Source organism: Antrostomus carolinensis, unplaced genomic scaffold, assembly GCF_000700745.2.
Source record: "Antrostomus carolinensis isolate BGI_N321 unplaced genomic scaffold, ASM70074v2 scaffold25588, whole genome shotgun sequence".
Taxonomy (NCBI): domain Eukaryota; kingdom Metazoa; phylum Chordata; class Aves; order Caprimulgiformes; family Caprimulgidae; genus Antrostomus; species Antrostomus carolinensis.
This window is the reverse complement of record NW_010334093.1, coordinates 1-12627: the sequence shown is the minus strand read 5'-3', so window position 1 is coordinate 12627 and position 12627 is coordinate 1. Positions and strand designations below refer to the sequence as shown.

General features: G+C 35.5%; 1 protein-coding gene across 1 annotated transcript in view; it reads right to left on the bottom strand.

The window, feature by feature from the left end:
* Positions 1-12409, bottom strand: part of LOC104529720 (methyltransferase-like protein 25) — a 53288-nt gene extending 40879 nt beyond the window's left edge. The window contains 4 exon segments of the mRNA XM_029086527.1: positions 4651-4815; positions 11533-11548; positions 11551-11695; positions 12291-12409. Coding sequence (XP_028942360.1) covers positions 4651-4815; positions 11533-11548; positions 11551-11695; positions 12291-12409 — 445 coding nt within the window.
* Positions 12410-12627: the final 218 nt, after the last annotated feature.

Genomic DNA, 12627 nt, shown 5'->3' with positions numbered 1-12627 from the left:
ATTTTTACATGACTAGGCAGATTAATATACTTTCCCATTCTCCGCTGTTTGCACAGTATGTGTTCATCTGTCCAGAAACTGATCATTAGGCAAAAACTATGTTCATTCCTTGATCAGATCATGCTGGGAACAGAGCCAAGAATGTTACTTCTTTAAAAAAGAGTGGGGATTGAACTGAGCTCATGAGAAACCTAGTGTTTTCTCTATTTTTCCCAAAACCCACAGGATCTCTCTATTTCTTAAACATCTGGTTTTTTATAATAAACTGTTATGACAATACTTAAAATCTAATAAAGACTCTATGAACTGTCGAAAGAAAAAATAGACTAAAATACTTTTAAACAAAACAAATAGTAGAAACAAGTGTTTATCATTTGACTAAAGATTCTCCTTAAGTTTAAAACTGTGAAGATCTACATGGTGTCCTAAAAAACTCTTACTTTGTAAGCACTTCAAATGAAAGAAAAACAGACAGGAAAAAATAATAATTAAAAAAAAAAGGTATCCTTTTATATTTTATATAATATATTTTATGTTTATATTTGAACATTTTTGTGTCTAGATAGGCTTATCAGAAGAAGAAGCAGAACAGGAAGAGGAAGGAACAGACATTTAACTTCATTTAACTCCTTGACAGAAATAAAAGTTGTTTGACTGTTCTCCAAAGCAGCACTGTCACTTTGAACTATCACCACACACTGCACCTTTTACTCTTTGCTATAGTATGGACTCAAAAGACTGAATTGAGTAATGCTGTGTGAAGTACCATTGCAGAGAGTAGTTAAGCCAAATTATGTATTTCAAACATGAAAAAAATGCAAAAATCCAGAAACAAGACCTAACTTCTAAAAACTGAGGTTCCAGGTAGAAAAATCATAGTTTGCTTATACCCAAATATATAAAGCATTTATCACCTTAGCTACTAAAGATTCTTAACCATTTTTAGACTTCTTTTCCTGCTTTCTGCAGAATGAACACTCTGCTTATATTTCAGTTCAGGGAAAATGATAGTTTTCAAAAAAATTGTGGATTTTTAAAATTAATTCTATTGTTGCTGCATTTTTTGAAAATTCTGACAGTCTTTATACATTATTTTGAAAAAAAAAAAACCCCAGGCATATGACAATCTAATAGAAAACCTGTATTTGGGGACTGTTTTATATTGCCAAGACAACTGTAAATTTGAAAAAAATATGGATACTAGTTTTAAACAAACTGTGTAAATTCATTCTATCATAAAATTACTTTCTTGAAACAAATAATTATAAATGTATATTTCCTTATTATGTGTACACCAATGCAGGCAGAACAAATACTAATTTAAAAAACCAGAAGAAATTTAGAGATCCATCTCTTTTTGTGATGAAAAAAGAAAGCAGGATTTGAATACTTCACAGAAGTACCCCTGATATAACAGAGACACAGAAAGCTTAGTGTTACTGGTTGTAACTGGTACTGAAATGTTGCTTATTTCCATTGTGAACCTCTAGTACAGGTAGCTGGTTTCCATTTGAAAAACTGCTTCAACTCTATGATGCCATTTACAGCTACATCTTTTGTTGCAAAGGTGAACAGATTGGGGAGCCTGCCTTTTACACAGGGCTTGATGCAGATCTTCCTACGATCTACTACGGCAGGATGCAGGGTTCTTACACCCCAGCTACCTGTGGAAATCCAGACACACTAGACAAAAAACGTAATTCACAGTTCACACCAGACACCACCACCTATACAGAAGTTACACTACTACGATTTAATTCCATAAGCCACGCTGAGGGATAACAATATACTAAAAAACCATCGAGGCAGGGTGATATTTCTGTACATGGAATTTAAAGACGGATTCGTTAACAGTCACTGCATGACTACTACCTTGGTCATAAACACATTACAAAGGTAAAGAGTACCCTTAATCCAATACCCTGGCAACCCTCATTTCCTATATCAGACATGAACCCTGTAACGACAGAAATTCTCTCTGCTGGCTTCCTCCTCTTGGGCCAGGCTCTTCTGCAACCCACATGCTCAGTACAAGCAACCAGATGGTGCAGTAAGGACCACAGTGACCTTCATTAGGAAGCAATGGAGAAAACCCTTTAGACTCAGAACTCCATTCTGAGTAGCTATGTCCATGATACACTTAAAATGTTTGTGCTTATCAATTATTCCAAGGAAGGACAGTAATATATCTACATTAAGATGGTGAAGAAGTTAGAGAACTATGCAAGTACGCAAACTGTGGGAAGAGACTCATAAGCATGTTTGTCTTAGAAGAAGGAAATGTATTAAAAACGTCTTTCACATAAATGGAATTATCTTGATGCATACTTTTCAGAATATTAGCAAGCCATTGTAAACTTGCTAGTTTTCTCAGACTTACACTTCTCTTGACTTGCAAGCTTTAGTATGTCAGGAAATTAATATATTTCCTGAAACACAGAACTAAGTCCAAAATATTTGAAATAGCTTAAAGTTAAAAAACCACAATTTCCATTTGGCAACTTGTACATTATGAATCTGTAATTTGGTATTTTGCTTCTGCCAAATGATTACCAGGAACTTCAATGAAGTTAATTTAACTGATACTTACTGCCAATTCAACACAAAGGTTTTGAATTATAATACCATTGTATACACTTGGAACATGTTCTATTTTTTCTGTGAAGTACCATTTAGAATTACCGCATGACAAACCCAGGCCCCAGTTACCCAACTGAGCAGCACTCCTGTGTTGAAGAAAATATTCAGCAATCGCCTTACCCTGATACTCCATTCTGCATGACAACAAGCTGAAAGAATCCTTGTAGTTTCGTCTTAGAAAGCCAATCCAAGTATGAAATCGAGTACAAGTATAAAAAGGTAGAAGTACAGAATCCCAGAAAATTAAGCAGAACACAGGGAATGAGAACATAATAAAAATGAAAAGAGCTAAAACGTAAGCAGAAGAAAAGCAGCATAGAGTTGTCAAACAAGAAAAAAGGGTTTCAGATTAACAGAAGAGCAGAAAGAAAGAAGCCAGAAAGTAAGACCAATGCACAACAACCATTAAGACTATCTCAGCTAAGGCATTTTAGTAATTCTGAAGAAATTAAAAACCGGGGACCCAAACATGGAAAAGGGCAAAACTGGAAAGAGAAGATTGCTGTAGAAGAGAGATGCCCAACATACATAATGGCGCTATCACTTAGGATAAGAAACATCAGAGTTTTAACATATTATAGAGAAAATACAAAAGAAAGCAAAGTCAGAGAGCTGTTCAGACTGAAAAACTAATGAGAAATCTGAAAGTGACAAATCTATTATGATTGAGGACTCCACTTTTCACATTTTCAGTGAAAATGACAGCAGTTCAAGTAAACATAAATGCCAATTAATCATCAACGGTAAGACTTCCAGTGTCCAACTTGATGCAACTTGAGAGTGTTTTAATTCACTTTCTTTAACCAGAGAAACTGAAATTACTCTAGTTTTATGACATATATTTGGTATTGGTCCAAAACATACAGAATGAATAAAATATTTTTTGAGACATCAAACACTGACTGGGCCATATTCAGATAAATGCCAAAGCACATATTTAATATAAAAGAAAAGATGTAACAAAAAAAACATACTTGCCAGTTTTTAGGGTGAGTTTTTAAAAAAGCAAGAATAGCAACTATGATTCCTGCCACCCAAGGAGAAGAAAAGCAAAGGGAATTAACAAATATCTCAAATAATTATGTGCCTGCTTGCCTATCTCATCCCCTCTAATACTCGGAAAGCTGTGACCGCTCTGCTCAAATTTTAGCAAGAGAATCCATTTTCTAAACAAAAGCAACAAAGAAACAGCCTAGTGTAAGGGACTAGAAATATGCCTCAACATTGTTGGCAAAACTGTCTAACCACAGAAGCCCCATCACCATGACAACCTAGTGAGCACCACCCGTCAGGAACATATGTACACTCTACCATCTTGGAGAACATAGCCCATGTCCTCTGTGCACATGCTAGGGCCCATGGTCAACTGAAGAACAGTATGTGGGGGGCTCAGACCCTCTAGAACATTTGAGGACCCTCTAGAGACGGTACTGGGCATGCGCCCCACGGCTGAGTGTGAGGTGTGGGTATGCAAAGAACTCACTGACTGTGCCATGAGAAAACTATATAAAAAGGCGAGACCAGCGAAAACCGTGAGAGAACGCTCTCCCACCGGCCTTGAAGATAGATCAGACTGACGGGATGCTGTAACTCTGTGGTGGCAGCTATCACAAACACCCCGCCCTCCCTTTTCTACTCTTTTCCTCCCTTTCCTTTTGCATACTTGCTGTGGGCCAAATAAAGTGACTTGGCACTTGACTCCGTTTTGAGTCTTAATTCTGTTCCCAGGAATACAAAGAACCTAGTCACGACAGAATATCTAATTGGACATTGCTCAGGAGTTAAGCTGAGCTGCCCCTAGCCACCCAGAACGATCTGAGGTCGGCTGGAAAGCAAGGGGGTTTAACTTCTGCTAAATTATTCTGTCTAACAGTGGATTGTGACACCTGGGGATAAATGAAAATCAAAGTGAGAAGCATGCAGGAAAAAACCCAGTCAAATCAATCTCCAAAACAAAACTCAAAGTCCTATAGTGAATAGGTAAAATTTTAAATATAAATTTAAATATACCTGTTGTTCCTTGATTGCCTCCTCTCAGTGCTTCAAGTATGTCTTCCAATGGGGTACACACTCCAAGGTTGGACAAAGAATAATACTTAGCAGCCAGGGCAAACAAATGCACATTGATAAGCTTCTTAGAGTTTTCACAAAACACATCGGAAAATGTGTCATCATCTGTACAGAAAAGAAAAAGATGTCTGTAAATAGTGCTTAACATCTCTGTAATAGAGCTGACAGAGAACTACAAGCAATAAATACGGAGCATCAGACAGAAGTAACAAATTATTTTGCTTCTATAAGTGAGAAAATACATTCTTTTTCTTTATCTGTATTCCCCCTTCAGAACCGAGGTCAATTTCTACTCTCAGCTGAACCAGTGTATGTGTGGAAAAATCTATTCTTTGAGCAGAGCTACTTTAGTGTAACTGACAAGAGAATTGAGGCAACATTCCAATTTCTCTTTGTTATGAGAGAGTGTTTGTAAACACAAACTTGCTCATTGTACATTTCCCAGTCACCCTCATCTGACAATATACACTACTAGATTTTGTAAGAAATTCAGCCGTTCAGTATAGGAAATGTTTTGATTTACAATCGCTATATTAACATATTTTCCCTGCTGCTTTGTAGTTGCTGAATCTGCTGGGAGAATTAAATTAATTTTTATTACCAATCAAGTGTGAGCCAAAGTTAGATTACAATGCATATTTTGTTTGACTCAGGGTTAAATGCTTCACTTTGGTATCACTTAGTACTTTAGAAAACATTTCCTTTTCAAAATGTACATTTATTTTTCAGTGAAATCTATTGCTATGAATCAATTACTAATTCTGAGACTGCTTTGTATTTTCTAATTCCTCTGTTGATTAGCTAAAATGATTTATATATAATTTTGCTAATAATTTTTAACTTCCAAATAATTTTAATTATTTCAAAATATATAAAAGCTAACAGGTCTAGCAAACAAACTGTTACAAAGATTTAGAAAACGTCTCCTGCTTTGCCTTTTGTCTCCTGTGTATATATTGAGCAAGTACATACCTAACACAGTAGCTTTCCTGAATCTGGACTACTCATCTGCAAGACAATGGAAACAGCTGTTTCTATGGACCTAATGCTCTCCATTTTCTTGCATGACCGCATTTACTGGTCATGCTTATATTACAGTTTATTGAAAGCAGTCCCAACAGTGTCGACACATTATTTTTCACGGTATTACACTACCAAGGCATGGGACCAGCAAACTTTGGACCTAAAAAAGAATAAACATTGCCTAAGCTATGACCAGAATTGATATTGTTTCAGTATCTGCATGATGCTTCTTACTCTGCTTCTCACTACTATAAAATCAGAGCAGAAAGCCACATTTCTCTATAAATTACTTCCTTATTTGAACTTCTGCACATCCAGTAACTTCTAGTTAGTGAACCATCATGAAGGATAAGGGTGTAACACGATACTAGAGAACAGAAATAAAATGAAGCAGTAAATCAGAATAAAGACTACAAACTTTGTAGGGAGAAGGGGTAATTTTGCTTTCCTATGTCTCTGTAAGATATGTTATAGAAAGACAAGAAATTAGATGTGTGCATTTTGAAATGACTGAAGAAAAATAAATTTAATTTCTGACAATACTTTCACATGAAACAAATAATGGAAGAGACTAAAATAATGGGATAAGATAATCAAACACTTTTGGGTATAGAATTTCTCCCCCCCACCCCCAGAAAAAAAAAAAAAGTTTCAACAACCATAAAAGGAGGGAAATATTTACAAACAAAGAGTATTTTTGCTTTCTGTTGGTAAATATTATGCAAGGAGTTTTTATAAAAAACTGTCACAGCTTGAGTTATCGCTGAAGAAGAAAATTTCAGTTTAAAGGAGGTTTGCTCATTTAAATTAAAATTTTAGATTTTCTGAGAAGGAACAGCATTCCACAAAATTTGTAGACATTCACAAAATGAATGTAGTCTGAATTGGTAAAAATGCACAAAAATTTTTAGGTCTGATGCCGTAGGAAGAAATCACTCAAGAAATCACTAATCTGTCAAGAAAGAGAACAAGGTTTAAGAGACTCAACAAGCAGCTACATGCCAACAATTATGGAGAAAGTGACAGACACGAGACATTAAGTCAAAATGTGCAGAGGGAAATTTGGACCATTCAGTCATTCAGCAGTTTTGTCAGGTTAAGAAGAAATCTAATTTCCTTGATGAGAAGTGGGTGTTCCATTTTGTTTCATGCATATTATGACCTCTTTGAATTAGTATTATATTTAGTATAATATACTAAAAGAAAAGTCCAGCCCATCCTAATACATATTTATGTTCTTTATCTCCTAACTTTATTTCCTCAGTGACTAGTATGGTTGGAGGTTTGGGGTTTTTTTTCCATTTTAGAAAACCAGAGTACATAATACTGAAACCTGTAATCTTTTTAGTAACTGGCACACATTTTTAAAATGTACTGGTCAATCTTTTATGACAAAACAACACAAAAATCAGTCAAGAAAAAATCTTTTCCCCAAAATCCACTTCTTTCCTTCATGACATAACATTATATGAAATAGAGAAGATATGAAAATACATTGGAATGTCATCCTGTTACAAAATATTTCTTTGACATATGTGAGATGCATGAGAAACATCTGAATAAAACTTGATTTTTGTAATTTTCATTTTCATACATGTATATTAGATATCTATTAAATATATTTTGGTTTATAAGCAGTATTTTTTTTTAAATGTTTGTCTAGATATTAGGTGTTTTTAATCAACCTTTGTATTTTAAATATAAACTTAACTGTATCACTAGCAGAAAAAAAAATTGCTTTCTATCATTACAGTAGCATCAAAGCTGCAAGAAGAAATAATGCCATTCTTCCTCCATCTAACAGGATAGCAGTAAAATTCATGAAAACATGTCACTGTCACATAACTAGTCTATTAGAACATGCTTTTGTTGACTCCAAGGGTACTAATATATGCATTCTTTCAGTAATATTACACAGCTTAGAACTGTTCTTAATGTAAACTTCCTATTACTTTAGTAGAAATGAACAGAAAAATGTAAACCAACCTGAAATATCTTATAGGTGTCATAAAAATCACATTTATGTATCTGCTTTAGTTCAAAAGGCAGGAATGAATGTAAACATGACTGATAAATTAGGTACCTATATGTAGTTTATAAACAAGATCTATTTTGATACTTGAGACGTGCTTGTTTCGCTACAGCAGGCAAGATCTTTAGGGATGTTAGTTTCCTTCACTGGAAATAAGGTCACTATGTCAGTGTTAACACAAGCCCTGCAATGCATGGTGCCAAAATAGATACTGGAAAAGGTTGGTTTCAAAGCATCAGACTTGCCTCCCATCTCAAATCAGAATGGCATCCCAGTCCAACAGAAGTTTCTACAAGGTCTAGGCCAGCATGTCTATTTCTTCATCCAGAAAAGTCAGTCTGAGCAGACAACAGACAAAAAATGGGCACAAATACAGACACAAGGGTGGCAGGCCTGCACAAGCTACCATGAGTTAAATATTCTGTTTGGGTAATTACATCAATATTGTACTGAAGCTGTATCTGGAGTGACAGCTAGGGCTCTCTCAGCAATATCTACTGCAATGTCTATATTCACCTTTCTTCAAACTGAATCAACACCAGCTTCTTGGATACTATAATAGCCATGCCTGTAATATCTACCAAATGACTAAGTGCAAGAATGCCATTGACCTACGACATCTCACTTGTACAACACCAGCCATCATCCAAAACACAGAAAAAACAGTATCCCTCATCTCCTCTGGAAGGAATACATATAACATACCTCATTGGCAACTTTCACCCAACCATCACTGCAGAAAAAAACATTGTGTGAACAATTGCATATACAAACTTGCTACATTACAAAAAGAAAACTATCATCAGCCATGCACATACCCATCTTACACCACACTACCCTGACACTGATATAGAAAATCATTAACCCACTATCCTTGAAGAAATTTATCCTTTTTCCTATCTAACTTTCAAATAGCTCACCAAGATCAACAGCATAAGCAAATATTCTGCAGATTAAAAAATACCAAGTGAAACCAAGTCCTGCTATGCTAATAAGTAAAACACACCTCTGCAGCCCACACAACCAGATCCTCCCCATATTAACAGAAGTAGCAAAATCCATGGACCTTCTCATGCTCATCTCAAACCTCACACTGTTTTTTCTAATTCCTAAAATTTCTCTCATGGAAATTATGTAGGTGAAAACAACCATTACAACACACCAGAACAAACTCACACCATCAATTAAGAAAAATCAGTGTCAGTGAGAGAAATTATTTCACAGAACCAAAACCAGCCTGTCAGTTTCGAGTTTAAATGGAGCCAATTACATTTCTTCAGGATATGAGCATGAACACTAATATTCAGAACTCTACTAGGTATTAAAACTGTGTACTTAGTATATTGGTTTTATGGTGTAAAAGAATACACACATTGTGTTCACAATATTTAGCAACCCAATCTTCCCTTCACCTTATTTTACACTGTATCAGACAAATATAACTTATCTTGAAACTTCATCACTTCTCCAGGTTACAGACTGATTATTGAAATATGGAGCTTTCTGCTTCATTGTCAGAACTCATGAAAAGCTTATAAACCCAGAGCATGTCTGCTTTCACTTTTTCAGCACCTGACACAGTGAAAGATATTAACGCTCCTTACAAATCTCACTTAACTGAAATTAAATGCAGTAATACCCGTATTCTGTAACAACCCTGCATTCAGTTGTCTGATGGAAGAACACAGACAGAACTAGTAGGATCTCATACAAGATCACTTGTATACCATCTGTAATAACACTCCTACCAAATGGCTGCTGTCCCAGATTGCCAACTAAATGAAAAAACTCAACGACGTGAAGGTATCCGAAGCATGACTTCAAACTATGGAATGGCAACTGCCTGACTGCATATTATTTATTAATATTAAAAATGTTAGTTTTCGCAAAAATTTTCTACTTTGGTTGCTCACAAGATGAAATCTAGTATGTCTTTTAACCAGTCAGTCCACATACTTGCAAATAAATCTTCAGAGGAAAGAAATGTATGCCAAAAATTTGGAATTATATTATAAACAGTAATTTACAGTAAAATATGAAAATACTTAAACACATATTTTTGTGTGCCTGTGTCCAATTTACAGCAATGACGTAATAAACAGATGCAATATGGCAAATGTCAGCTTTTTGATGTATAAAAATATAAAATAGTTTTCTATATCTAAAAATGAATCTGAAACTTTTCTGTAGGGTACAACAGAAAACAAGGGTTCCACCCTATATATCGTCATTATAATGAATTATCATCCGATGAGTATCTGAAAGTATTCTTTGAAACTGATTTACAGAACATGTAACGTAATGTTCTACAACATCATTATCTTCTTGCATATAATACTGAACAACAAAATTGTAATTTCATGTTTGCTAGCTTTTAAAACTATAATTCAGTTTATGTATTTGTCAAAATCCCTACAGTAACATAAACTATTGTGCAGAATAACAGTTTTGTGCCAATCTGCAATAATGATACTTTTTAGTTTGCAGAGCTATGTTAGTATGAACTGACAACTTCACGTTTTCAGATCAGTTCTGTCAAATGTACCTTATGTTTCCCTATAATTTAATTTGGGATCCCTATTAGAACAGATTCTAGAAAATTTTTCATAGTAGTTTGGGGATTGTGAATGTATAAATGTAAAACTCCTCAGACTCTTCAGAAGCAAAGGTTTTACCACGTGAAATCAAAATGTCATTTTACACATACTCTGAGAAGGTATTCGAGCTACATGACCACAATGTTGTTGGAGCACACAAAATAAATCTATTCTCATAGTCACATTCCAAAAAAAAGTAATCCTATGAATGACAGCATGCTATGAGAGCCTTTAGTACCCATTTCAAGGTAAACGGAAATAAATCACATTTAAATACCAGATAAATTTGAAGATCAGCCACATTATATATAGTTAACATTTTAGAGGAATAAAAGGAAGAGTCATTTCTGTTTATGTTGGGTTTCAAGATCTCTAATGGTTGCTTTCTGATCTTTAATGTTACTAAGTTGTACTAATGCACTCAAATAAGCTGTGATAGTAAGTTTCTCAATCTTAATTTTAATACAGACTAACAACCCATTCATTTTCAAATATAGGTAGATGTTTGCAGGTATCTTCAGTGAGAAACTCATATTATTATACAATGTATGTTCATCACATGAGTGGATGGGCAGATACTATGCAGTCAGACGAGTCAGGCATGAATCACCAAATCAGTAACCACACGCCCATTCCACTACAGTGCCTCCAATTTTGTCACGATACTGTAGAAATTTTGAGAGTGTCTTAAAACCTTCCAAATGTTAATAACACACTATAATTTTGAGGCTAGAAAAAAAGAGCAATTCTGTTATTTTTTTTAATGAGCAGAAATAATTCCTGTAGAAACCAAAGAAGAAATGCTGTATTTTAGCCACAGCATGAAGGCTTCATACCCTCCTAAAACACATGCTTCATTTTAGCCATAAATTGTGTCTTTTGTTACAGGAATTTCTGTATCAGATTCTGTAACATGCATTTTGAATTTTCTAATTTTAAAATCTACAAAACAATACTCTGCCTTCCTGATTCTCTTTCTACTCTACAGGCAAGCACTTCAGTGTCTGAATCATTTCATGGGCTTTCCCATAGAAACAGGTAAAATCAGGATAATTTTCCTTTAGTGTTTTCTTTTTGATGACTTAATCTAATAATTAGTTTTGTTCCAGACTCTATTTACATTTAATTTTATGTCTCGTTGCTCTGAATCAGTTCTGAATCTAACATTACCTGTCAAAAACATTAAAAGTTTTTCCTTGCTGCTTCCCAACACTTTTGCTTGCTGACGGGACCACTGTCCTGTTGCCATCTGGCTCTCGAAGCTAATTCATAATCTGGTGTCTTTTTCACACACAAAAAAATTCCATGGGCTTTTTCCCCAAATACTTCAACCCTTTAAAAATGAGTCTTACAGTTAATATTTTGAAAGTCTTTAGATCCAAGAGAGAAATGTTGCAAGTGATGTAGCAATTCACAGTTCTTCAATCTCTTTCTAAATCCCAATCATTATCTTAGCTTGCTTTCTATGCCAAAAAGCCCACAGCTTCACATGCTACTTTCTGTGGACTCTTCCATTACACTCAGTGCTTTCCTGTCTCACATGTCATTTCATGTAGCATTTCAGCACTAGCACTACGTGAGAGCTATCTACGCTCCATAAGCTTTGGCATGATGTAGGTTTTTCCCAGCTAAGTTCTTTGTCAAAGATTTTACCTTAGTTTTGAAACTGATCTCTTTGCTGGGGCTCAGTTCCCCCAGATAATGTGCCTTTCAGATGCTTTATCTTCATTTCTGTGCTCTGCCTGAAAGCAGAAGTATGTTTCCCTTTACTTAGACTGCAGTAAATTCAGCAATACAGTTTCATAGCTGGCCTCCTCTGGAGTTACTTGAAAATAACTAAAAATATGAAGTGCTTCTTAAATAGGTCTTGTCAGAAATAAAACTGCTTTCTGTCTTCCTTTGCCAGACGCTCATTATTACAGACATACTGGAAAGCAGTGTTTAAGCCTTTTCCAGCTGTCCTCCACATTTCCAGAGCTTCAACATTTGGAGGACTTTTAACTGTTACATCTTTCCACTCATGCGGATGGGGTCTGATTTGGTTCATTTTACTTCTGTTCTTCAGAAACTATTCAGAGCGAAGGCGTCTGACAGCAGTTTTATTTAATTTCTCAACGAACAGGATGAAAAGAGTAAAACGAGACCATCATCCCAGCTGTCACTACCGAGAGCCTCCAGCGCCGTTCCCTCCCCCACGGCGATGCTGGATTCAGCCGAACCGCGACGGCCCCACACGCACCCGGGGCGGTGGGACCCCGGGCGCTG